At 45.3% G+C, this 24,721-nt stretch overlaps 6 protein-coding genes across 11 annotated transcripts; 2 read left to right on the top strand and 4 right to left on the bottom strand.

The window, feature by feature from the left end:
• The first annotated feature begins 1,218 nt into the window (after positions 1-1,218).
• On the top strand, positions 1,219-3,415 carry LOC114786909 (lysophosphatidic acid receptor 4). 2 transcript variants are annotated; one of them, XM_028974488.1, is made up of 2 exons: positions 1,219-1,286; positions 1,444-3,415. In XM_028974488.1, the coding sequence occupies exon 2, from the start codon at positions 1,509-1,511 to the stop codon at positions 2,376-2,378; it is 870 nt and encodes a 289-aa protein (XP_028830321.1). In that variant the 5' UTR covers positions 1,219-1,286; positions 1,444-1,508; the 3' UTR covers positions 2,379-3,415. The 2 variants fall into 2 exon arrangements, with proteins under 2 accessions (XP_028830321.1, XP_028830322.1); XM_028974489.1 differs by having other exon boundaries at positions 1,232-1,286; positions 1,517-3,415.
• Positions 3,416-4,807: 1,392 nt separating this feature from the next.
• LOC114786282 (3-mercaptopyruvate sulfurtransferase-like) lies at positions 4,808-24,362 on the top strand. Of its 2 annotated transcripts, none has more exons than XM_028973273.1 (3): positions 4,808-4,831; positions 22,215-22,987; positions 23,459-24,362. In XM_028973273.1, exons 2-3 carry the CDS (start codon positions 22,414-22,416, stop codon positions 23,755-23,757), a joined length of 873 nt encoding a protein of 290 aa, XP_028829106.1. In that variant the 5' UTR covers positions 4,808-4,831; positions 22,215-22,413; the 3' UTR covers positions 23,758-24,362. The 2 variants fall into 2 exon arrangements, with proteins under 2 accessions (XP_028829106.1, XP_028829108.1); XM_028973275.1 differs by lacking the exon at positions 4,808-4,831 and adding an exon at positions 22,005-22,023.
• LOC114786281 (uncharacterized) lies at positions 6,879-11,946 on the bottom strand. 2 transcript variants are annotated; one of them, XM_028973272.1, is made up of 2 exons: positions 11,128-11,946; positions 6,879-8,719 (listed from the first exon to the last, which is right to left on the bottom strand). In XM_028973272.1, the coding sequence occupies exon 2, from the start codon at positions 8,716-8,718 to the stop codon at positions 7,786-7,788; it is 933 nt and encodes a 310-aa protein (XP_028829105.1). In that variant the 5' UTR covers position 8,719; positions 11,128-11,946; the 3' UTR covers positions 6,879-7,785. The 2 variants fall into 2 exon arrangements, with proteins under 2 accessions (XP_028829105.1, XP_028829104.1); XM_028973271.1 differs by having other exon boundaries at positions 11,132-11,946.
• atf4a (activating transcription factor 4a) lies at positions 12,070-14,593 on the bottom strand. The gene is made up of 3 exons (XM_028973270.1): positions 14,426-14,593; positions 13,385-13,798; positions 12,070-13,311 (listed from the first exon to the last, which is right to left on the bottom strand). The coding sequence occupies exons 2-3, from the start codon at positions 13,686-13,688 to the stop codon at positions 12,407-12,409; spliced, it is 1,209 nt and encodes a 402-aa protein (XP_028829103.1). The 5' UTR covers positions 13,689-13,798; positions 14,426-14,593; the 3' UTR covers positions 12,070-12,406.
• On the bottom strand, positions 15,398-19,386 carry LOC114786278 (uncharacterized). 3 transcript variants are annotated; one of them, XM_028973267.1, is made up of 10 exons: positions 19,048-19,386; positions 18,847-18,954; positions 17,949-18,017; positions 17,797-17,862; positions 17,134-17,238; positions 16,806-16,940; positions 16,651-16,728; positions 16,522-16,561; positions 16,323-16,362; positions 15,398-16,239 (listed from the first exon to the last, which is right to left on the bottom strand). In XM_028973267.1, the coding sequence occupies exons 1-10, from the start codon at positions 19,081-19,083 to the stop codon at positions 15,498-15,500; spliced, it is 1,419 nt and encodes a 472-aa protein (XP_028829100.1). In that variant the 5' UTR covers positions 19,084-19,386; the 3' UTR covers positions 15,398-15,497. The 3 variants fall into 3 exon arrangements, with proteins under 3 accessions (XP_028829100.1, XP_028829101.1, XP_028829102.1); XM_028973268.1 differs by having other exon boundaries at positions 16,329-16,362; XM_028973269.1 differs by having other exon boundaries at positions 19,199-19,386.
• On the bottom strand, positions 19,522-20,598 carry rps19bp1 (ribosomal protein S19 binding protein 1). Its single transcript, XM_028973276.1, has 3 exons — positions 20,304-20,598; positions 20,111-20,208; positions 19,522-19,731 (listed from the first exon to the last, which is right to left on the bottom strand). Exons 1-3 carry the CDS (start codon positions 20,542-20,544, stop codon positions 19,588-19,590), a joined length of 483 nt encoding a protein of 160 aa, XP_028829109.1. The 5' UTR covers positions 20,545-20,598; the 3' UTR covers positions 19,522-19,587.
• Positions 24,363-24,721: the final 359 nt, after the last annotated feature.

Raw genomic sequence — 24,721 nt, 5'->3', positions numbered from 1 at the left:
TGACGTGAACTGTCAACTGCATATAAACAAGTGTGTGCCTTTCCAAATCATCTCCAACTAACTGTTTTTAAGTGAAGTGATTGTCATTGAGCTACACAGCAGCACAGAACATGTTGCACACAGTGAAATGTGTCCTCTGCATTAAACCCATCACCCTTAGTGAGCAGTGGGCAGCCATTACAGGCACCCGGAGAGCAGTGTGTGGGGACATTTTTGTTTTTTCCATTGGTAGACTCCAACTAAGCTGTAGAAAAATCTCAAGGATGATCAGGGACAACAGGAGGCACCTGAGCTCAATTTTGAGCTCAGTTTTAATTTTTTTTCTCAGTTTAAACCCTCAGGAAGTGATGTGAGTACTTTCCGGATGCACTGAAAATTAGTGTTGCATTCATGTGGATGGTACTTTGACCCGTAACACCTAAACCTTGTCATAGACCACCTGCAGACCTTCATGGTAACATTATTCCCTTTTACCAGCATGATGAATCAAACCAAAATGGAGAAACTGTTCATGAATGGCTTAAGATGACAAAGAGATAAAAGCGTTGGCTTTTATGTATGCATTTGTGGCATTTACTGGAAGAACAAGTCCTATCCATGTATACCACAAGTGACAGAAAATCTGCTACAAGACACCTAGAAATCTCTTGTTGTACAACATATTAGCCGGGTGGTTTTATTGTTGTTGTTGAGTTTTTTTTATACGACGTTATCATTGACGTTATCAAGGACATATTGCTCGGTAGGACATTTTATTATTGTGACATTCACATCAAACACACAGTAATATTAGGGCTGTGTCCGAAATGTTTAATGCATGGTACTTAATTTCAAAATTACATATACAAGAAACAAGTCCCTTCATCAGTAGAAGAGTTTGCTTTGACTGAAGTGACTCTAGCAGCTGTAAGATGTTACACCAGATTTGCTCACTTCTGAACTCCAGTGTCTGCTTGCATCATCTGTTTTGCAATGCACCTCCAGTAACTCTACTCAGTGGATGAAAGCTCCCATGGAGAACCACCCTTTTTCCTGGACCCTCCGCCTTCCGGCCCCAGGCCTGCAAATACTGACCAATCACGGCTAAGAAAGCATACAGCAGGTTGCACAACATCTTATCTGCATTGTTTTGATTGGCTGTCGTCTTAAATCGGTTTTCCCATTGTGACGCCTTTATATGTTGAAGCCCCAAGTGACTTCGACCTTTATTGGATGAGGGTCCATTTCTGGAGACATCTTTCATGAGCCTATGAACATCTGTGAACTTCTTTCAAAAGTTCTTACAGGTACTTTTTTCTTTTGTCTCAATTCTCAGTGAGCCATTTAGCAATATCTTATATTAATGACCAACATTAGCTGTTATAATAGCAAATGAAATAACATAGGTAAATGTAATTATTCTACTTATTCTTGCTTTCTATTTTGTTTGTTGACTATCAAAAGGACAGAAATTTAGAAAGAAACACTGAAGACAATGTTTCAACGCTAGACGTGTTCTCTGTTCCGTTATGTTCAGGATGAACGACACTTCAGTTGATTTCCCACTAAACATAAGCATGCTGGGCTCCCCTGGCCGACCTCCCTGGTACGAGGATGAAGCATGTGCCGCGGCGCCGTACGGTTTCGTCTTTTACTTCGCTGTAAAAGTCTTCAACCTAGCCATAGGATTTCCTGCCAATGCAATGGTGATGTGGCTGGTGGCTACAAACAAGAGCGGATCAAGCTCCGACATCTTCATCTTCAGCCTAGCTGTGCTGGATGGTTACTTCTGCCTCATGACGCCCATTGAAATGGTCAACCGTTTGGTGCTGGGCGACAGCGGCATCTGGTACTTCCAGCGGTTTGCATATGGTGTGAAGGACGTGGCCCCCCTCTTCCTCATGTGCATCTGCTTAGACCGGTACTTTGCTGTGGTGTTTCCCATCCTCTTTACTGGCCTTCGAGACAACCGGATAAGGATTGTGGTGACTGCAGTCATGTGGGGTCTCATTGTTGCACATGGACTCACAAAATCCTTCCTGGGCGCAATGAGTGTCAATGATGTCTTCAGTGGCCTCGTCCTCTCTGGCTTCATTCTCATGGTCTTCTGCAACCTGAACATAATGTGGGTGCTGCGCAGGTCAGTGGCAGGAAAAGAGAATATGAATCCAGTAAAGAAGAAAGCCTTCAAGATGGTGCTGATTGTGCTGGGCATCACCACAGTGTGCTATCTACCAGTGGCACTCATGCCCTTTGCGTCCTATTACAGCTTTGTGACTTTAAAGTGCCAAATCAGCATCACTGTCTTCTCCATCATGGACCTTAGTTGCAGCATTGAACCTCTGCTCTACATCTCTAAATTGGAGCAGATTGCCTGCTGCAAAGTTCAGCAGAAATGAAGTCAGAGCTCTGCCTCAATTAGCACAGTGGCCTCCAAGAATATTCCAAAAGACTCCCCACAAGATCTACCCCCTCACCTTCATTCCACTCCAACTCTTGATGGTCGTGCTGTACATTTAAATGAAGGAAAAAAATTGAACTGGTCTCTATTAGAGTCGATAATTAAAATGCAGTGAGGCTCATTAGAGGCTGGCATAGATGCACCTGAGAGGGTGGCAGATGTTGCAATGTAGCTAATTAGGAAGTAACTAATCAAAGCTAATTTATTAAACAATTAGCAAAGTTGAATGTAAAGTGGAAAGATACAGTGGCCACAGATGGTTTCGTTCTACTACAGAAGTATGCAGGCTGCGGGAAGACAATCCAGCACTAGCCATGCATCCAAATCACATTTAGTTCTGCGTCCTTTTGGTAGAATAAACGTGAGTGCATCCTTTCAGGATCATTTTCTGAGAACCTCGGGTGGAGTGAGGCAGGCGGTTAGAAAATGCGGGCCGCAAGTGAACCACTTTAATGTCTTTGTTGCCAGATAATCATTACATTACTTGAATAAAAACAGGGTTTAGTCCAGCAGTTCCAGCTGATTTCGATATCTAGCACTGAGTATGATGCTACTCCTGCGTTGCATTAGTACTGAATTAGTTTCTTACAAAAAAAAATACGCTTTGGCATATTAAATAATATGTTAATATGGAATTAAAAAAATAAAAAGTGCATTAAAAGTGCATTTTTAGTGCATTAAAAGGCTTGGCTTCCATGCTTGTATTATAATCATTACACTGACATTAATATTAGATGCACTTTTGGGATAAAATTACAGCACCCCCGTCTGGCATTATTCTTCATTTAACGGTAAGATTTTTCTCTCGAAAAATGCACGTTTAGGATTAGCTATCTGCAATTAGGTCTAAATGTTTAATTTTATTACACTAATTTATTTTGCTGTCTTTGGCTGCTGTGTTTTTTAAATTATCCATAATTTATCCAATTATCTGTCCACACCAAAGCTTTTAATTGTTAAATGTTTGATTTGACAGCCACCAATGGTCAGATCAGTAGCCGGTATTACAGAAAACAATAGCAGAAATAATCCACATTGCAACACCACTACAGTGTAAGGCTGATTGTTTCTGATGTACTCATTAATAATGTAAAACTGTTTGGATGAATTAATAAAGGAATCATGACAGTAAGCACATTCGGGCTCATGTAATATGATTTGTAATATTTCCATGCACAGGACTGCATTAATCAAATCTCTTGTTGAAAGCACGGTCAATCAAAGGAAAAGCGCTGCCTCTGTTTTATAGCCGCCAGACAATCCTCCTAAGCTTGGTGGTACAGTATGGCTGAAATACACACAATTAGTACAGTGTTATTAAGATGACCACTGAATTAAACAACAGTAGACATGTGAGGACATTTATGGAATTCAGTACAATCAGTAGTTGCAGGGACAGTCCCCCTGGAGACACTCAGGGTTAAGTGTCCTGCTCAGGGACACAACGGTAGTAAGTGGGGTTTGAACCAGTGACTTTGTGGTTAGTAGGCAAGCAGGTTGCTAGGCTGCTACCAACCTGTGCATCATGGGAGGAGGCCACAGGATTGGCTGGACTGGTATGCTGTGTTGCAGCGACATCTGGTGGCAATTTGCCTGAACTGCCATGCACTCTAATCCACAATCACTCATTAGAAAAATAACAGCCACTTTAATTCAATTTTTAGTAATACCAAGTACAAATTTGTGCTTCTATTTCTTTATGCGTACAGTGCACATACCAACCAAGATACAAAAGATATTTTCAGATTATTACAAAAACAGATTATTACAAAAACCTTTATTTGGTCAAACTGATTTTTTGCCAGTTCTCACAGGTTTACTTTACTTTACTTTACTTTACTTTAGTTGGCAGACGCTTTTATCCAAAGCGACTTACAATGGGAAGACACCAGCAATTCTCGTTCGATTTCTATAGAATATCAAGTATACAAACTAAGAGCCCTGATAAGGCTTAGACTTGTCATTGAAGAACATGCTCGGAGAGTGTTGGGTGCTAGACTAAGAAAAATTATAATGTATTTATACATTTTGTATTTGTTTGTTAAATGTGTATGCATGTGTATGTGTTAAATTTGTCTGTAATATTTTTGGAATAAGAGGGTTTTCACCTTCTTCTTAAAAGTGGTGATAGTCTCGGCTAGTCGTGTGGAGGAGGGTAGGTTGTTCCACCAACCAGGGACAACAACGGAGAACAGACATGATTGGAATCGGAGACCCCGTGAAGAAGGAATTTTTAGTCTCCTTTCGTTTGCCGATCTGAGAGAGCGTGTAGGAGTGTATCTAGGTAGTAGTGTGTTGATGTAGGAGGGCGCAGTTCCATTTACAGCCCTGTAGGCAAGCATCAAGGATTTGAACTCAATGCGAGCAGCTACCGGGAGCCAGTGGAGGGAGGTAAGGAGAGGTGTAACATGGGTGTATTTTGGCTGATTGAAGATGAGGCGGGCTGCCATATTTTGGACCATCTGGAGTGGTTTTATGGTGACTGCAGAGGCTCCAGCCAGGAGAGAGTTACAGTAGTCGAGTTTGGAGATTACCATTGCCTGGACGAGGAGCTGCGTAGCCTGTTGTGAGAGAAAAGGCCGAATCTTGCGAATGTTGTAGAGAGTGAACCTGCAGGATCTGGAGATCGCAGCAACATGATGGTTCAAACTCAGTTTGTTATCTATCCAAACCCCAAGGCTTTTTGCAGATGCCGTGGGTGTTAACAATAGCGATCCAATTTGAATTGAAAGGTTTTGCTGAGGAGAATTGTTGCCCGGAAAGATCAGAATCTCGGTTTTGGATAGGTTGAGTTGGAGGTGTCGCTCAGACATCCATGCCGATATGTCTGAGAGGCAGGCCGAAATTTTTGTTGCTATAGTAGCATCTTCTGGTGGGAATGACAGATAGAGCTGGGTGTCATCAGCATAGGAGTGATAGGAGAAGCCATGTGATTGGATGATGTGACCAAGTGAGAGAGTGTATATTGAGAATAGAAGGGGGCCAAGGACAGAGCCTTGTGGAACCCCTGTGGTTACCCTAGAGAGGACAGATGTCTCACCTCCCCATGATACCTTGAAGGACCTGTCGTAGAGATAAGAGGTGAACCAATCTAGTGCGGTTCCTGTGACTCCTAAATCAGAGAGTGTGGTGAGAAGAATTTCGTGGTTAACTGTATCGAAGGCAGCAGATAGATCAAGTAGAACAAGGACGGATGATCTGCGGGCAGCTCTTGCAGCACGAAGGTCATCCATCATTGCCAGGAGGGAGGTTTCAGTAGAATGCCCTTTCCTGAAACCAGACTGAAAAGGGTCAAGAAGATCATGCTTGTGGAGAAATGAGGAAAGTTGAGCCAGGACTGCTCTTTCAAGAATTTTTGAAAGAAAAGGAAGGTTGGAGACTGGGCGGTAGCTATCCAGTAGAGATGGGTTTAATGTGGGTTTTTTGAGCAGGGGAGTAATGACAGCCTGTTTGAAAGCAGTGGGGAATGTTCCTGTTGTGAGTGAGGAGTTTAAGACATGTGTCAGAGCAGATAATATGGTGGGCTGTATGGACTGAAGGAGGTGTGAGGGGATTGGATCCAGGGAGCAGGTGGTGGGGTGACTAGACTGGAGAAGTGTAGACACGTCTGATTCAAAGAGGGGAGTAAAGGAAGACAGATTCTTGGTTTCAGAGGTAACAGCAGGACGGGGTCTGGGGTTAGGTGGTGAGAATTGTTTGCTAATGTCAGCCACCTTTTCTGTGAAGAAGGTGGCGAAGTCTTCAGATGAGAGAGAAGTGGAGGGGGGAGGGGGTGGAGGATTCAGGAGACGGTTGAAAGTCGAGAAAAGTTTTCGAGAGTCATTGCAGTTGTTTACTTTGTCCTGGAAGTATCTGGTCTTTGCTGTAGTTACAGCAGCAGAGAAGGATTTTAGGAGAGATTGATACTTATTAAGTTGAAGCGGGCACTTGGATTTCCTCCACTGCCTTTCAGCTGCTCTAAGGTGGGACCTGTGGCGACGAACCTCGTCAGAGATCCACGGTGAGGGTGGAGTCGCACGTGTTGGTTTTGAGGTTAGAGGGCAGAGTCTCTCGAGGCAAGATGTTAGTGTGGAGAAAAGGATGTCTGTAGCACGGTTAGTGTCCTGAATAGAGAGGATGTCTAGGGGGGAGAGCTCAGAGGAGACAGCGGAAGACAATTGAGTAGGGCAGAGGGTACGGAGATTACGGCGAAATTGTGTTAAGTGTGAGGTGGGTGTGGTGCGTGCCAGGGGGGATAGTCTGAAGTGAATAAAAGAGTGATCGGATAGATGTAGAGGAACGACAGAAGTGTTGGCTGTGGAGCATTTGCGTGTGAGTACGAGATCTAGTTGTTTTCCAGCTCTGTGCGTTGCGGGCGTGCAGAGAAGTGTGAAGTTGGAAGCAGAGATGAAGTGTTGGAAGTCAGTGGTTTGTGGCTTGAGGAGATCGAGGTTGAAGTCTCCTAGTAGCACAAGGGGCAGTTCCTCATCTATAATTGAGGAGAGAGTTGTGTCTAGTTCCTCTACAAAGTTCCCCAGCGGACCTGGAGGACGATATACAGCAACAGCAACGATATACAGGTTTAGATTTACAACATTAGAACTCTTTTGTTAGTGCAAGTAATGTTCTTGCTGAATTTGTATTCTGTGCAAAAAAATGACGCTGAGGTGTGATGCTTGCATGCATACATACATACAACAATATGGCACAGAGCTGCGTTTACTGCAGCTCAAGCAAAACCAAAGTGGACTTTTAATCCTAAAAGGATTGCTTGAGCATTGCTTTATGGCTATTAAAAATGCCTTGAGACATTCTGGTTTTGGATTTCTTGGTTTTCTTAGAAGGCGAGGCACTCTAACACAAACATTTCAAATTGTAACAGATAATAAGCAATTAAACGTTTGACATATAATATAATCTCAAACATAAAACGAATCTCCTATGTGTCAGTTCAGACAGCAAGTACTAAATCCCACTTTATCGTAATGTAGAAGCGGCAATTTATATATTTAAAAAATAATAATGATGCATGATGTAGTATGGTGGTCCAGAGAGCTGTGGAACGTGCATGTAAGGCAGCCTGTAGGATAATCATCAGGTAAGCAAGCAAAAGTGTTAACTAACCCCGGCCTCAACAAAAGACACACATTTCATTAGTCAGATTTGTACTGAAATGTTTAACGGTGAGAATTTTAGACAATTCAAATGGAGCAAAAAAGGTCCAGTTCACCATGAGGTTCTGCCAGTTCTTCCTTTCGAGAAGTGAACACAACAGTGATTGGTGTTATTTGGAAACTTTGGTTCTGAAGGTCTGGAATGAGGACAAGGATCCACATCTCTGAGGTGGTGAGACTGTGGCTGGGATGCTAAACTAGGGTGATCTTCGCCTGCATCTCCTTCAATGTCTCGAGGCTGGCAGGAGGACCGTCAACCGAAGTCACATATCCTGGATACTCCGAGTGAAACTCTGCAGAAGGGCAGGCGAGACAGCCGCTTCCCTCGCCTTCCGCCTTGGTAAGGGGGATAAGTTTGGCATGAGCATAGTCGATTTCGAAGCCCTCAAAGATCAGCGCTACAGCCCATGAGCCCAGGGCCTTCTCCAGCAGCTGCGCCACCCGCCTGCTGGCCAGGACAAGGCTGCGGTAGTCCAGTTCCTCCAGCCTGAGGACGTCGCTGGTGAGCGGCCGGCGTGGGACCAGCACAGTGAGACCTGGGGTGTTGGGGAAGGGCGTGAGGAAGGCCACGTGGCTTCGGTCCTCCCACACGCGCCACTGCTGCTCCTCTCCACGCACAATGCGCGAGAACAGTCCTGGGTGCTCGGGGTCCTCACCATGAAAAGCATAACTGGGAGCTGCGCCTGGCTCAGGGAGCTTGGCCCGGATCCGGTCACGCAGTGCCTCCAGTCGGACGCTGTCCCAACGCGGGCCACTCTTGGAGGTACAGTAGCCCGGATCGTGCACCACGAACTCCTCCTGTGGTGCTAGATGGGGCTGCCAGTCGGCCTGAAGGCCATACAAGGGCAGCAGGCGGAGCCGAGGAGGGCCGTGGTTGGGCCAGGCAGGCCTGTGGAGGACGGCGCAGCGCCGCACGCCCAGCCTCTCGCACAGCAGAGAGCCGACCACCCGGGCGGCCATCATGAGACCTAGAAACTCGCCCTCCGCCAGGTGGAACAGGCTGCCCGGCCCACCAGCTGCTTTCTGGGTGAGCACAGTGGCTCCTGGCGTCCAGGGCCTGGGATGCAGGTAGGCCACCAGTGTCTCACTTTCCCATATCACATGTTTCCCAGCTGCTGCTGCCATCCTGTATCGTGAACAAGACAAATCTCACTAAATGTTCCCTTTATCCTTCATTTAGGAGGAAACTTAAATGATAAATAATACCTTTTTTTTTTTTTTTTTTTAGCTTTTTTACAATGTACAGATTGAAATGTAAACACATTTACACATTTACAGCATTTATCAGACACCCTTATCCAGAACAACTTACAATCAGTAGCGACAGGGACAGTCCCCCTGGAGACACTCAGGGTTAAGTGTCTTGCTCAGGGACACAATGGTAGTAAGTGGGGTTTGAACCTGGGTCTTCTGGTTCATAGGCGAGTGTGTTACCCACTAGGCTACTACCACCATAGAAATAAATGTAAATTTGTGCCCAAAGGTTTTGAGAATGACACAAATACTGTGTGGGCAAGAGGCAGGTGGGCATACACCACAAATTCTGATCAACTCGAAGCACTGATTATGAAGGAGTGGGTCGCCATCAGTCAGAATTCGGCCCAGAAGTTGATTGACAGCACGACAGGGACAATTGCAGAGGTCTTGAAAAAAAATTAAAGGGCCAACACTGCAAATATTGACTCTTTAAATAAACTTGACTGACAAAAAGATGCATGAAAACCAGCATGTGTGTCATTTTCAAAACTTTTGGCCATGACTGTAGTCAATGTTCTAATGTCACATTTGCAATATAGCATATATTATAGTCATAATATATGTTTCTTCAAAACGTAAACCAGAACTAGTTTATTTCGATGTAGGGCCCTCCAAGTTCTTTATACCTCAGTAAATTTAGCAGTGAGTTTCCTCTTACTAATGAAACAAACACCTTGAAATCTCCACTTTTACAAAGTCATGTAGGTCATGTAGGTCACACACACGTTGGTTTTTCAGTTGCTGCAGCCGATTAATTGAGAAAATGCTAAATAATCCAGGTGCTCGCTGGCTGCGCTTTTGACGGTTTCAAAATAAAAGTTCCAAGTGGAAAGACAGTAAAAAAAAAAAAAAAAAAACTAAATTTAGTTTTTGAAAAGCGGTATTGAAAAAAAAAAAAAGGTCAAAAAGCAATGCAAGCAGCCTGATCTCTGACCTGCTGGATGTGAAGAACGAGGAATTTTGTTTATTTATTTTTCCTGAAACTTTATTTAGTATCACAAATTACAAGGCACAGTTCACATTTTACGGAATGTTATCAGAACATTATAAACTGAGCACAGATAGTACAAAATGGTACATCCTATAGCACCATAAAAAAAAAAACAACAACAAACAATTAAATAAAAAACATAGCTTAATATGAAAAACAAATTATATTAAATTGGCTATATTCTGGTATAATGATTTGGCTTTAATATTTTTACAATGACTTAGCACATTTATTTAATGTAACAAAATCTTGAAAATGGGGTGTTTTTTAGAAATCGAGACTTATGAATTCAAAAAATTTGCCAGAAGAATTAAGTTATTATTACAGTATTCTGATTCTTCATCTCCTATCAGACCAACCCTTACTATCTCAAAGCTCAAAGGTGGAATTGATTTTTTACACATTTTCCAGTTTTGAAAATGTGTGGCATTTGAACATGTGTGGCATTGCAAATAAAAAAAAAGAGGTGTTCTAATGTCTCAATATTAGAGATACAGAAAACACAGGAATTGTCATTTTTACCAAATTTCTTTTGCAGGAGATCATTACAGGGATAAATGCCTTACATAATTTAAAAATGGATTTCTTTAGCTTTCGTGAACAACGAGGAAGAACCAATACAATACTTGCCATGCTGATAATGAATTCCTGTAATATAGCTACGACACTATAAGCGTCTTTGTAAGGTCCCTGACCTTATTTTTCGCTTTGTTAATTAAGAATCTCTTAAATAGTACAGAATGCATTGTCAACATGCCAAGCACTTTCTAAGGTCTACTTCCTCATGCTTCACATCCAGCAGGTCTCAGGCAGCATGCATTGTCACACGACCAGCTGTTGCCCCTTAACAACTATAGTCGTACAACAAATATTTTCTACATGTGTAAATCCATGTGATGATAGGGTTAGGGGGGTTTGGGGTTGAAACGTCGCATGCCGTCAAAAGCACAGCGATTGGAGGAGCGTCTGTAATATTTCGCCTTTTCACAATTTCTCGGCTGCAGCACTTGAAAAACCAACGTGCAAGTTCACAGACGCACGTGACTTCGTGTGTAACGAGGAAGGGAAAATGCAGCGAATCTATGAATGTTTGTCGAACACAGAACTCACTGCTGACTTTACTGAGCTGTCCTCAACAGGACCAAGAAGTAACTCGGAAATAGGCTCTCCGCCATTATTTTTATAGGATTGTCTATTTATTGCACATTACAGCTATATTGCAAACGATTCTTAAGGTATTTTATACGTTAGGTCCATTGGGACCGCAACACGGAAATCACACTTACCCACCTTCGGAAAACTATCATGTGTTAAGTATAAAGAGGAAGATGTCGGTTGTCCGTGACGAAATGAACAGAACGGCTAGAGAAATCACGTTTTTTTTTAGTTACGCCTAAAACGCAGAAACTTTTCCGGCAAGGCGGAAGTGACGCGTTTCGTTAAAAGGAAGTCCGGCGATCCTCGCATTTTTAATAAAGTTTTTGTGAATGTTTCTGCTTTGTTTCTTGTGACCCGATCACGACGAGCATGAGCACTTTACGTATGGCAGATTATTTTTTTTTACTTTGATTACAGCATTTCAGGTTCATGTTAATATATTTTAAAGAGATACAGCGCAGTAATACTCATAGTTTTATGTTCATCCCAGTGGACACAAGGCGCTGAAATAGCAGACCTATATATATATATATCTAAATGTGCATAATTACACATTCCACTGAACAGTTTAATATACCTGTTACTACAGCCATCTGAAATGTTGAGTATGTGTTAAATATTGGGTTTTGATTACTGTATTTAAATATATTAATATTACTTTGTGTTGTGTAAGGGACGAAAAAAATTTGAATAAACGTGTAAGTTTTTAATTGGAGAAATGTACCATATAAGTACTATATTTTCTGTAAAGTGTGTCACCTTGCTGGAAGGAGGTCAGGTTTCAGTAATTGACCGGGATTAACCTGCTTTTTATAGACTCGTAGATCCTTTACTCCACTTAGCAGCTCTAATTCTAATTTTGTCCCACACGGCCACATGGATAAAAATGTATAGTCAAGCGGCCTAGACCGCAAGAACTGCATTTGTAGCGTAACTTTATGCAGGCTGCTGAATATTTGGTGGGGTGATCACTGTATCAGCAAAAGCATGCAAATCTAACCCGGAAATAGAATTAACGCAACCCAAGTAAACTTGTTGACTCGTAACATAAAATTTCACATCACACGTTCCGCTTGTGAGTAGCTTTAATAGAAAACATTAGCAAACCATTTTTCCACAAACATACCTACACCAAAAACAGAAATAAAATAATAAAAACTGGCTATTAAATAAAACCATAGAGCGCCTATGTACAACTATGAGCGTCAGGGATTCAGTGTGCGTTGTGATCGAGGCCCCTTACTGGACTCGTTTTGGAGAGCGACGCTGGGAAGGGAACTGGGGAAGAACTGCATGGATGAAGTGGGAAGGACTGGGAAGCCAGAGTACGGGATGCTTCTGCACCCAGCCACCGATGCTGAAGAACTACATCTAGTCCTGGCTAATTCTGCTGAGGAACGTGCCGCTTCAGGCAGAGGTGCTCTTGGTCTTGCGATTCTTGGCGGACCGCACTTCTTCCAGGAGATCCTTGAGATACTGGATCTCTCGGCTGATGGAATCAGCCCTCTCAGCCAGCTCGCGGTTTTTCTGCTCCAGCTCTGTGCACTCAGAGTGCAGAACCTCCTGCTCTGCGCGCTTCTTCTGACGATAGCGGGTGGCAGCGGTCTTGTTCTGCTCCATCTTCTTCAGCTTCTTCTCCACAGTCCTGGATGGGCCTGAAGCAGTTTTGACCTTGCAGCTCGCGGCAGGAACATCTGCGTCTGGATCAGGCTTGGAGTAGGGTTTGGTCCTGGATGAGCAGACAGGTCGGGGAGATGATGGAGGGCTAGGGTGACGGCCGGGGGAGCCGGAGACGGACCCAATACCACTGTCGCTGTCAGACTGCTCACCACTCAGCTCCTCCTTGGACGCCAAAACCACCACGATGTGGGTCGGAGGTAAAGCGAGCACAATGCTGGAGGTCTGGATAGCTTCCGAAGCTGCGTATAAAGAGGTCACCTTCTCCAGCTCTGTGACATCAACCTCACTTCCGAGCTCTAGGGTGTAGGCAGGAGAGAGGGAGGACACTGGAGAAGGCGGCTCTGATTTGATCTCAATCTCCAGGGTGGCAGGCACAGGCACCTCAGGTTCTGAAAGTGGAACATCGAGAGGGAGCGGGGCCAACGGGGCGAGCCCCAGGTCTTCTTGGGCAGGGGCGGAGGAGAAGGGCAGAGGGTCCAGATCCAAATCCATCCGGGAGCCTAAGGAGGCCAGGAGCTCTTCTGGAGAACTAGGTGGCTCTTCTGAATCGCAGGACCCAATGAGGGAATCCAAGTCAAAGTCGCTGAGGTCAATTTTTTCTGCCATCCAGTCCATGCCAGAGAAAGAATCCTCTGCAAAACAGAACATGGTGAGACGTCAACGCATTACTTAATTCTACAGTACCTGTGATGTTCAGAAACTCACCTTTGCCACTGTCTGCACCTACATGAGAGTTGAACAACTCGTCAGCAGACAACCATGGCAGAGGCAGGTGGTCAGCCTTCAGAGGAGAGGGAGGGGCGAGAGAGGGGGACAGGCAAGGAAAGGGGGAAGAGGTGGCGGAAGGATCAGCATAGGAAGAGAAAGGGAGGGGTGAAGACAGGCCCTCCGACAGATTTCTCTCTTCATCGTCATCCAGAAGGGGCCCCAGAGGGTCAGCCGTCAGAAGTGAGGGCCCCAAGAGCAGGGCCCCCACTTCCTCCAGGACCAGTTGTGAACTCAGCGCCATAGTGGTCACCGGTCAGGGACACGATGAGCAAGGATTCTGACAAAAGAGAGTCGAGCAGTTCTTCTATGCTGTCGACGGCAGCAAAGCTGACTGGTTTTGCCTTGAGAGACCTGCCAGGAAACAAAGAAAATGAATTTTCAGCAAATGTGTGCATAAACGACCAGAGGAAACGATTCTCAACATTTGACCAAAAATAAAACAAATAAATAAACAAATAAAATAAATAAATGTATGTATGCTCACAAACATTTTCATGGAATTCATCTGAAAGTGCAAGAGAACGATTACGAAAACTCAAAGTAATATGACTGGTGGAAGTTCCACAAAACTGGACTTCCCCTCCAGTCTATTAATGGCCAGGCCTTCTACAGCGCACGACTAAACACCCCGCCCACACGCATCACCACATTTCCTAATATGGGCATGGTTCGACGGGAAGCCCCGCCCCAAGACACCAGGGAGGCGTCATTGCCGCCATTTCCACAACACAAATGTTTGCTATGAAAATAGGAAACAGTCGCCATTTTGAAAGTGCCACGTTGGCAGGTTACAGTTCTGTAATTTATGTCGCGATAAAACCGCATTCGGAAACACTTGTTACCCGGCACCGCTATAACAAGAAACCACAAATCCCCCCTGCAACACGTAGAAAGCCCCCGTTTTAGCTGTGTAAACTCCGACAGGAGAATAATCACGGTGTATTGTATATAAATAATAAAAAAAAAAACAGTACTTACGCCATTTTGCCTAAAAGGGCCAGTGCGCTTCGCTGGTGCACTGCCGGGTTTGCCGCTGCTGATCTGGCCGCTGCAAGCCTCTACACTGCCATTTTGCGCGGGAGAGCGGGCCGCTCGAAACACTGCAAAACCTGTAGAACCGCCAGACGAAAATAGACGCCGTGCCACGGTCACATGGCAATATATAAGGACGCGCTACACCCGAACTTGTTCCGCCGCGACCACTGCCCTCTGATATCCATCCGCCGGGCAGGGCGAAGATCCGATTGGTTGGCGCATGTACGTTTGTCAACAGCGTAGTACTCAGGTCTACGATGAGCTGTGTTGCCAGTACCGTCTTTATTAAGTAATCAAAAGCGTTTTGAGACAAGCCAGATCGTGACACACATTAAGATCAGACCATAATTACATATCCCACTAGAGAATAGACTAATGAATGTCGGTTAATACACCTAGTTAACAAATTATCTGAATGAGAAATTCTGCTTTTTAGAGACCCCGAATTCCTGTTAATCTGGCAACACGTGTCCCGAACGTCAACCTTGGGGAAGGGCGGGCTTAATCTGAGGTGAATTTGAAAATATAACACCGACCACTCCTCTTTATTACGTAGAGGGGGGAAACATTTTTATTTACTTCCTTCTGCTTTTTCATTCTCTTCATATCCTACTATTATTTAGTTCCCCGTTCCAAAGAATAAAATGAGTCTAAAAAGAAATAAACGAGGTCTAGAGGCTTTTCCTTTTGTTAAGATTCCTATGGCTGACAATTCCAAAATGTTAATTATTTACTTTGCTTGTTATGAATATGGTGACCTCAATATGAGTATATGAGCCTGCTAATCAACTGTAATCAATTAGTAAACACTTTAATAATACATTAAAATTTATTAATGAAAAATACTAATATTAATAACAACAAAAACGTTTAAACATTATTATTTTTATGAATAGTATTTACAGTCATGCCATGTAAAGAAATCTGTGTTCGTGAAAAAGCATAAGCATATCAGGGGGCGAGAAGGTTTCCACCTTCTGGCAGCACGTTCTTAAATGGTCCTGGTGGAAGAGTTCTATAGCTCGAGAGTTTGTTGTTCTGCCAAGTAGAGCATTCTCCGCGCCTCCAGGAGCTCGTCTAGCCCGTCCTTTAGCTGCGTGGCGATCTCCCGTATGCTTCTGGCAAATGTTGTCTCTGAGCCCTTCTTCAGCTTCTGGTGGCCCTCTTTGGTGAAATAAATGTCCAGCCCCAAGGAAAAGCCCTGCAGAAGGACAGTGGACTTGCTCACTGATGGCACAAGTGTGGATTTTTTGGCCACCACATCAGCCATCCTCGCGATCCGCAGAGATTCCTCGCCTGCACCGTGTAGGGCGGTGACGCCAGCGTTCCGGAAGTGTTCCATTCCCGCTGTGATGTACCTCAGACTCCCTTCCACGACTTCCATTTGGTTCTGGTAGTCCTGCAGGATTCTCTCCACCTTCTTCCGGTCTACATTCTTACACACCTTCTTGGCGATGGCAGCTGATGCCCCAGTGACGCCTCCAGCGGCGGCCACCCCAACGCCAATGACTGTCATGGCGAGAGATGCCCCGAACGTGATGGGGGACAAGGCGATGCCGGCCACCGCGGCGGCGCCGCCCACTGCAGCCGCGCCTCCTGTGATGCCCGCAATCCTCGTACCTTTGTGGACTTTGTCCAAGTCATCAGCGATGCAGAACAACTCCGTGATGAGGTTACTGAAGACTTTGGTGCGGTGAATCAGGAGGCCGGTGAAAAGACGCAGAGCTGTTTTTACACGACGGGCTTCCAGCGACAATCTGCACCACGGATGATATCATTACAGAATATTCAAACATCCCTCATACAGCTATAGAAAGAGGATTTGGAGTCATTTACTCACACGTACCGTTCACATGTGTCCACCTCACATCGCTCACATGCTGAAAGACAAATCCACAGCGGTGAACATGCCGGGTGGCTACACATCTACAGCATTTACAGCAGGGATCTTCAGTTTGTTTGTGTGACTGAAAACAAGGTCCGCGTCTGCTAATAATAATAATAATAATAATAATAATACTGCTAATAATAATACTCACAGCTCAAGTTCTCCCACCACATCAGAAGTATGTCCAGTTCCTGAAAGCGACACATGCCGTTGACACGATGGCAGGCAAGTTCAATGTGACACACACAGATACACCACATCAGATGCGGCCACTCCGTACCTGTGAGGAGAATTCCTCCATCTGAGGGTTTGGAAACTCCGCAGGGACTGAGCTCTGGTGCGGCAAAGGCTGTCTGTTCTGCAGTTAAGACAGAGATGGGATCCTGGTTGCCAAATTTCACATGGATCTGTATGGATGCAGCAGCGGTTCCATACCTGCTGTGGGTTCGTGATGGTCTTGTACAGGTCCATGTAGAACATCTCTTTGGAGCTGTCTGAGGCTGCATGGTGCAGGGCAGCTCTGCTGGGAGGCAGCGGCGGGGGAGGCAGAGGACCTCTGGCTTGTCCAGCCTGTGGACGATTGACAGATCTCTTCATAAAATGTAAATGTAATGAAATAATGCATTAAAAGCAGTTTCCTTGACATTTTCAGGTTGCGAGGTGTATCTGTTGACTACGCCCTCTTATTCAAGCAGAAAGGCGCATTTAAGAACCTGGTGACAGTTTCAGGTGCGGGTGAGTGACATTTCAGGTGAAACGGTACCTCTTTTGGGCTCTTCAGCTCTTGCGTGTCCCCGAACAGTTCCACATAGAGACTCTTGGTGGAGTTCTCCGGTTCGAGCAGCAGAGGGGGCTTGGATCTTCCAGCCTGAGGGGATATTTACAGGGATAATAAATTATTGCCTTTTTTTTTTTTTACTGACCTAAAGTAAAGTGAAGTGATTGTCACATGTGATACACAGCAGCACAGCACACAGTGCACACAGTGAAATTTGTCCTCTGCATTTAACCCATCACCCTGAGTGAACAGTGGGCAGCCATGACAGGCGCCCGGGGAGCAGTGTGTGGGGACGGTGCTTTGCTCAGTGGAACCTCAGTGGCACTTTGCCGGATCGGGATTCGAACCGGCAACCTTCTGATTGCCCCTTTGGACACCACTGCCCCTGGAGCATAAAAACTCAGTTAGCCGTGTTTAACGACATTCGTTAAGAATGTTGGTGGAGAACCAGTTTATAACCAGAAGCAGGAAGTGCTTTTGCTGACTGGTTTCAGTTACGAAGCCAGAAGGGTGGAATGGGCGGGGACCTAGAAACACCCCTGATAATGTTAATCATGACTCTACTGCTGTGATCGAGGACATCCTGCTAGAACCCATTACTGGGTTGAGGTCCATGCAGAGGTATTCTGATGGTCTCCTAAATGGTACCTTTCCCAGTCCAGACTCCTCTGGGTCCCTCACAGTCGTCCTTCTGTTCTTGTCCGGTATTATGCTCTGTAGACAAATAAGTATTTAAAAGAAGCTGCAGCCTGGGGGAAGCATGCAGGAAACACACAAGAGGAGAAAAAAAACGACCAAACCTGAAAATCCAGCTCTCCGGTTGGCGTGATAACAGGCCGTTTGGTTTTTACAGCTACGGGGGGTGGGCGCTGCAGCAGAACCGCAGCAATGGTAAATATTTTACATTAAAGTGAGCAAATACATCACAGAAAGAAAGAAGAATATGAGCCTCATGAGAGCCGGATGAGTATACCCTGTCGTGTAAACTAGTCAGGTTTAGTAAAGATGAAGGTGAAGTCATTGTGAAACACTGCAGCACAGCACACAATGACACAATGTGTCTTCTGCTTTTAACAATCACCCATGGTGCCATGACAGGCACCCGGGGAGCAGTGTGTGGGGACGGTGGTTTGCTCAGTGGCACCTTGGTGGGTCGGGATTTGAATCTGTTCCTATCACTACAGATTGTAAGCCACTCTGGATAACGTGAAGTGATTGTCATTGAGATACACGGCAGCACAGCACACGGTGCACACAGTGAAATGTGTCCTCTGCATTTAACCCTTAGTGAGCAGTGGGCAGCCATGACAGGCACCCGGGGAGCAGTGTGTGGGGACGGTGCTTTGATCAGTGGCACCTTGGACCGGCAACCTTCTGACTATGGGGCTGCTTCCTTAACCCCTAGGCTACCACTGCCCCTAAATATAAGGATAAATAAAATGATAAATGCAGCAAATATTTGCATGTGTTTTTCACATGATTATCTCACACTAATTAAGTAATTGCGCAAAACTGTCAATAAGGCCTTCAGGAATCTGGCCACTGAACCGAAACCCAGACCTGGCGCTTTCAGGTAGTATAGTTAGTATTGCCTGATTTCTAGAAGCTTCAAATATGGCCCAAAAGTAGAGGAAGTTTGAGGACAGTCAAGACTCAAGAAAAGAATTTTCAGTAAAACCTTTTAAACCATCCAGTCACCTTAATCCTTGCCTCAGCATCGTTCTCATAAATGTGATCTTCATGTCTGCCTTCCTCTACAGCATGCTGGGGCACTAGTTTACCTCGAGCTCTGGCCACAGGTCGGGTCTAGCAGGAGATTGGACAGAACAGAGTTTAAGAACCTCGTTGTGGTGTGCGCGGTCACATGAAGTATGAAGTAACCACAGGTCAAGCACCCACCCGTCCCATTTTCTTTTCTCCTGTACGCGTCATCATTGTCACATCAATGCAGAAAAGAAACCCTACACTGAAGATCACTGTCTGCTACTGGAATTCCAGTTTACTGCTTATGGTCTTTTTTTTTTAACATTTAAAAAGTTGAATTACTTACATCTGCCATGCTGTTGGGTCAGCAGTAAGTCGGGGCAGACACCGAGGATCACTACCAGCTAATTTAACTTCCAATTCACCACGCACGCAATGCAAATCGCGGACTGACAGGAAAAGCGAGCGCGGCAACTTCAGTACAAGAATCCAGTCCATTTACTTTGTCAAAACCGGTTTCATTTTCAAGTGGAAAAAAAAAACAAAAAACATTTTTTTAAAAAGGAAAATAACCGACAATAACTGATAATTCTGACAGTTCCAAAAAAACCTGCTGAAAAATTCACATCATAAAACAGTCACATCTTATGAATCCACAAGAAGCAGGAAGAAGGTAGAGTCTCTTTATTTTTTCCTTTTCACGCTGGAAGTAAAACCCCGCGGCTGATCGTCAGTTCACGCGTCCACAGGTTGGCCAAAGTATTCCTTCTGGAAGCGCTGGAATTCCTCTTCAGTGAAGAGAGACTTCTCCTGTTTCGGCTTTGCAGCTGGACGCTCCGTCTGGTTCTGAGACTTTCGACCAGAATTCTGATGAAGAATCTGAATTAAAGGAAGGAGAAGAAAAAGGTCTGAACACAAGCTGGAAATGCACACCTCCACACAATTACACTATGACTGTTATTCTGTTTATCCCTAAAACACTTTATAGATCTGGCCAAAGACTAAACTATTTCACAAAACAGAAAGAGGTTCCCTGACAAATAGTGATGGAAGTGCCAGCTCTTCATTTATTATTTTACTTTACTTATTATCATCTGCAGCATCACGTTTTAGCCTTCATCAACACACAAGACGTCCACATTCGCCAAGTAAGGCAAAAATACGAGGCTACAGGCAATAATAAATCAAGATAAGTGAGGATCAGGGCCAAAACGAGCGATGTCCCTGGTGAACAGCATGAAGGGCGGGCTGAGGGAACCTTGCTCGTGGTCTTGGGTTCTACAGTGTAGTTCGTGCTCAGGAGGTACTGCAGGTTGGACGTCAGCTGGCTTTTCTTCTGCTTCTGCCTGTATGCGTCTGGAAAAGAGGAGATTTACAGGTTGCTGTTTAATGGGTATCAGGGGGGCCAGCGAAGTTTTCTTTTCTGGGATCACGTCAGGACGCAGACGTACCGACAGCCGACTTGACGCGCATGTTCTTGACGGTGGCCACGTTCCTGCTCGCATCCCGGCGGATCTGCCTGGTACCACCGGGGCCTTTTCCGCCTTTGACTTTACCCCGGGACTTCAGCCCAGGCCCGTCTAAAACACGGCGGGTGGAACTGTTAACATTTACTAAACGCGATTTCGCGCCTTCACCCCTGACGTCGTCGCGCAACAGCTCCAGTCCCCTGCGTATCACGGACGCGGACATGATTCTCGCCGAACTCTCATCTGCGCAGCCGCCAAACTCGCTCGGCCGGGAAACAAAGGAACAGCGCACGTTGGTTCCGGACTGGCGTCACGCGACGGAACAGTGAAGAGTGAAAGCTCGGTTCTACCGAGCTGGATCAAAACCAGAAAAGACCGGGACAATTAAATAAACCAAAGCAATATTGTCTGGCTTTATTTGTTTGTTTTTATTGTGGGTTGCCGAATCTTGATTTTGAAATGCCTTGCTGTGCTTTCCACAGTCTGGTAATTCAATTTTTTTCAAAGCAAAGCAACACTAGTGATTAGATCGCTCTTATCCAAATACAGACATTTCAGGATTGCTGTTACTATAAATCCCAAAACACACAGTTCTGGCTAATAGAACAACAGGCGGATCAAAAGAACTAGGAGCCAAATAGCCATATTGGGAAGAAACACCACAGAAAACAAACTTGTTCATTTTTATACCGCCAGGTTCTCACATTGAAACAGAGCCATATTTTTGTTAAAATACAATGGAGAGTCGATCTTTTGTTTTTAGAGCTTTCAAATTTAGTTTCAGTACAGATATTTCACATCTAGTATCCCTTCACTATCCCGACAGGTGGATTTATTACGCTCTTATAAGTTTATTTTCACTGCAAAGTTCAACAATTGTCCAAACTATAGCTATATATCATATTTTTACTTCATTTTGTGCCTGACCTTTGCACACAATCCACCCAAAAACATCCAAATTCACCCAAAAACATTTGAAAACCACAGAGTGGAGGTTTAATCCAGATAAAGCATGTGTCTGGTCTGTTTTCAGAATCCCCCTTTTCCCTGTTATCCACAATTCCTTTCAGATTACGTTTTAAAGAACTGGGCCATGGTTCTTAGGCAGGTATGTCACCCCATAAAAATGTAACCTCCATTTATAAAAACCCATTTAATGCAAACCTCAATACATCATTACTGCATACAAGCTTAAAATCATGATAAAATGCCATATATTTAAAATGTTGGATTTGCATTTGCACCACAAAATTACGTTTAAGACCTAAATGTTGTAAACAGTGTCTCAATGGACTTAAAAGCCACTAGAGACAACACCCTTCAAACTTGGACACAAAGAAAAAATCATGCACTTACACCAGACAGTAATGCGTTGCATTAATCTAACCTTGATGATATAAAGGCGTGGACCAACTTTTCTGAGTCATGAATTGAGACCATATTTGTTATTTTTGCAATATTTTTAAGGTGAGATATGACACACTTTAACCAGCACTGTCTCAGTATTAGGATGTACAGCAGACATGCCAGGTAATATCAACTTAAATGTATCAACTCAGATCAACTTCACAAAGGGAACGTCATCATCATATCTATAATCATTTAAATAACGTTGTCTGCAGCATCCGTAAAGGGTGGCATGGGACCCGCGCGGCTGCCAGATACATGATCAAACACGGTCAAAAACCCAACAAGCACAAAGGTATGTAAATGTCGGGGTTTCATTCTTGTTTTTGACAACACATGTTCGTCGCCCTCATGATGACGTATGCATGCAGTACAGTACATGTTTCCATTACTGTACTGCGCCTCGGTTCTCTGCACTTTAGTAGGGTTTGTGATGGCATGTGAAATAGCTGATTGTCTATGTTGCTGTTTTTTGCTCGGCTACAGATGTGAAAATGAGACGTGGACTGCAGAGTGCTGCTGTACGTAGCTCTGGACATGAGCGTCTGTGAACGTGTGTGTGGGAGTGGCTGCCGTGAGACCCCGCCCTCTGCAGCCACGCCCCCGCTCAGGTATAACAGGCCACGCAGTAACAGGCTTGCCATAGCGCGTAGTGCTGCAGAAGAACCGAGAAGGACCGGTCACCATGGCTCTGGTGGCGGCCCGGTGGCTCGCAGACGCGGTCCGGAGCGGGCGGGTCGGAGGGAATATCCGGGTTCTGGACGCTTCGTGGTATTTGCCCAAACTCCTTCGCGACGGCAGGAGCGACTTCGCCAAGCGCCACGTCCCCGGCGCGCACTTCTTCGACCTGGACCGGTGCAGCGACAGGAGAACCCCGCTGGACCACATGCTGCCCCCCGAGGGACGCTTTCGGGAGTCCGTGGGCCGTCTGGGCGTCGGGAACGACACCCACGTGGTGGTGTACGACGCCAGCGAGTTCGGGGCGTTCTCCGCGCCGCGCGTCTGGTGGATGTTCCGCGTGTTCGGACACGCGTCCGTCTCGGTGCTGGACGGGGGTCTGAGGAGGTGGCTGGACGAGGGGCGGCCCGTGACGGCCGCCCACCGCGGCCCGGAGCCCGCAGAGTTCTCCGGCCGGCTCGACCGCTCGCGGGTGAAGACCTACGAGGACGTGCTGAGGAACGTGGACAGCAGGGAGTTCCAGGTGGTGGACGCGCGTCCCGCGGGGAGATTCCGGGGGCTGGAACCCGAGCCCAGAGACAGTAAGTTCTGCGTGAGCTCGGGTGGGTTTGGACGTGGATGATCCACAGGCAGGGTTCCTCACGCTGGGCCTGGTTTAGGAGTTGGTCGAAAGTGACAGGACAAGTTAGAAACACTCATGTTGACACTAGGAGTTGTGTCAGAGGTCAAAAGTTCTCTCTCTGGAACGTTTGCTGTGATTGTCATTGATCACCTGTAGGAGACGTCATCATTGATGGTAGTAGCCTGGTAGTAGACCCAGGTTCAAATCCCACTTACTACCATTGTGTCCCTGAGCAAGACACTTAACCCTAAAAGTTGCTCCGGGGGGGACTGTCACTGTAACAACTGATTGTAAGTCTCTCTGGATAAAGGGTGTCTGTAAAATCATTCATATTCCTGATCTAAAATAGGTGTCACACCGTTGCCATGACAATGTTGTGCGTCCTCCTGGACTGTGTTTAATGACATTTGTTCTCTTCCCTCTCTGACAGACACTGAGCCTGGCCACATCCCCGGCTCCATCAACATGCCATTCACCTCCTTCCTTGACCCGTCCGGAACCTTCCTGCCTGCCGAGCGGCTGACCGAGCTCTTTGAGCGGGCGGGCGTGGATCTGGGCCGCCCGCTGTGCGCCACCTGCGGCTCGGGGGTGACCGCCTGCCACGTGGTCCTCGCTGCACATCTGTGTGGCCACCCAGGCGTCAGTGTGTACGATGGGGCGTGGTCAGAGTGGTACACCAAGGCCACGCCTGAGAATGTCATCTCCGAGGGACTCGGGAAGCACCGCTAGTCTCCATCAGAGACCTGGATTTCATACTGTCATATTTCCATATCTTCATATCGATATCTTCCCACTACTGCGTGTTTTATAAGCTGATGAAAGTTTTTTGGTATTTGTGCTCTATTATGTCTTCCATATCTTAGTTTGAAGTTTTATATGTCTTGTCTGTAGAAATGGTACAAAAGTAAAAAATGTACTTTGTCCTTATGACAACAAACTTGAAACTTTACAGACCGGACGTTCGTGATGTCTTCAGTGGACCGGTGGAGGTATGATGGATGAGAGAAGGTCCACTCTCCACTATCCGAGGTCTGCAGCCCTGACCGCATCTGATCATGCACCCGTGCAGATAAGCCTGCAGGCTGCTTTTCAAGGGCGTGTCCACCAGGCACTGGAAACTAGAACCCTCATATGTCCAAACAGGTATAATGTGCATATCCATATAAGGAATAATATTTCTGTTCTATTGGTAGAACTGGATCAGCATGAAATGAAGTTGATTCTGTGTATTTGATGTAATTGTTGTTGGTAATTTATGGTGGGCTATTGTCTCACTGCCACAAGATGGCAGCAAAGTCCAACAAAGACATTTTAATAAACAGACTTTTAATTAACGTGAAAATGTCCAGCTTCTCTTTATTCCATTTATTTTATAACTGCTGCAGTAATAGCTGGTAATTACAGAGGTTCAGTGGTGATTAGCTTGAACGCGTCCTGCTATCATGTGGAATGTGGGATTTCAGAATTAAAATAAGACAAAATGGGACTTTTTTTTTTTTTTTTTTTTTTTTTTATAGTAAAAAAAAAAAAACGGAAAAGGGGAAATGAAAGTCAGGCCTGCAAGTAGGTCCAAGGTGTGGATTTGAGAAACAGTGTTCTAAAAGAACACGTATAGCACCTACAACCCCATCAAGAGTCTAACGTCAGAGCTCAGAACAGGTTCAATGAGCTTAAAAAGAAGCAGTAGTGACAG

This window comes from Denticeps clupeoides, chromosome 3 (assembly GCF_900700375.1).
Source record: "Denticeps clupeoides chromosome 3, fDenClu1.1, whole genome shotgun sequence".
In the NCBI taxonomy this organism is placed as follows: Eukaryota; Metazoa; Chordata; class Actinopteri; order Clupeiformes; family Denticipitidae; genus Denticeps; species Denticeps clupeoides.
This window is presented reverse-complemented; position numbering and strand designations above follow the sequence as displayed.

Excerpts from the sequence above, each read along its gene's own strand:
- LOC114786909 (XM_028974488.1), top strand. The coding sequence starts at position 1,509 with ATGTTCAGGATGAACGACACTTCAGTTGATTTCCCACTAAACATAAGC.
- atf4a (XM_028973270.1), bottom strand. The coding sequence starts at position 13,688 with ATGGCGCTGAGTTCACAACTGGTCCTGGAGGAAGTGGGGGCCCTGCTC. Across the intron at positions 13,312-13,384 it reads AGGTGCAGACAGTGGCAAAG|AGGATTCTTTCTCTGGCATG; the intron begins GTGAGTTTCTGA and ends TCTGTTTTGCAG.
- LOC114786278 (XM_028973267.1), bottom strand. The coding sequence starts at position 19,083 with ATGATGACGCGTACAGGAGAAAAGAAAATGGGACGG. Across the intron at positions 17,863-17,948 it reads CCGGAGAGCTGGATTTTCAG|AGCATAATACCGGACAAGAA; the intron begins GTTTGGTCGTTT and ends ATTTGTCTACAG. Across the intron at positions 17,239-17,796 it reads AGGAGTCTGGACTGGGAAAG|GCTGGAAGATCCAAGCCCCC; the intron begins GTACCATTTAGG and ends ATATCCCCTCAG.
- rps19bp1 (XM_028973276.1), bottom strand. The coding sequence starts at position 20,544 with ATGTCCGCGTCCGTGATACGCAGGGGACTGGAGCTGTTGCGCGACGAC. Across the intron at positions 20,209-20,303 it reads GCGCGTCAAGTCGGCTGTCG|ACGCATACAGGCAGAAGCAG; the intron begins GTACGTCTGCGT and ends CCTCTTTTCCAG. Across the intron at positions 19,732-20,110 it reads AACCCAAGACCACGAGCAAG|ATTCTTCATCAGAATTCTGG; the intron begins GTTCCCTCAGCC and ends CCTTTAATTCAG.
- LOC114786282 (XM_028973273.1), top strand. The coding sequence starts at position 22,414 with ATGGCTCTGGTGGCGGCCCGGTGGCTCGCAGACGCGGTCCGGAGCGGG. Across the intron at positions 22,988-23,458 it reads GGAACCCGAGCCCAGAGACA|ACACTGAGCCTGGCCACATC; the intron begins GTAAGTTCTGCG and ends CCTCTCTGACAG.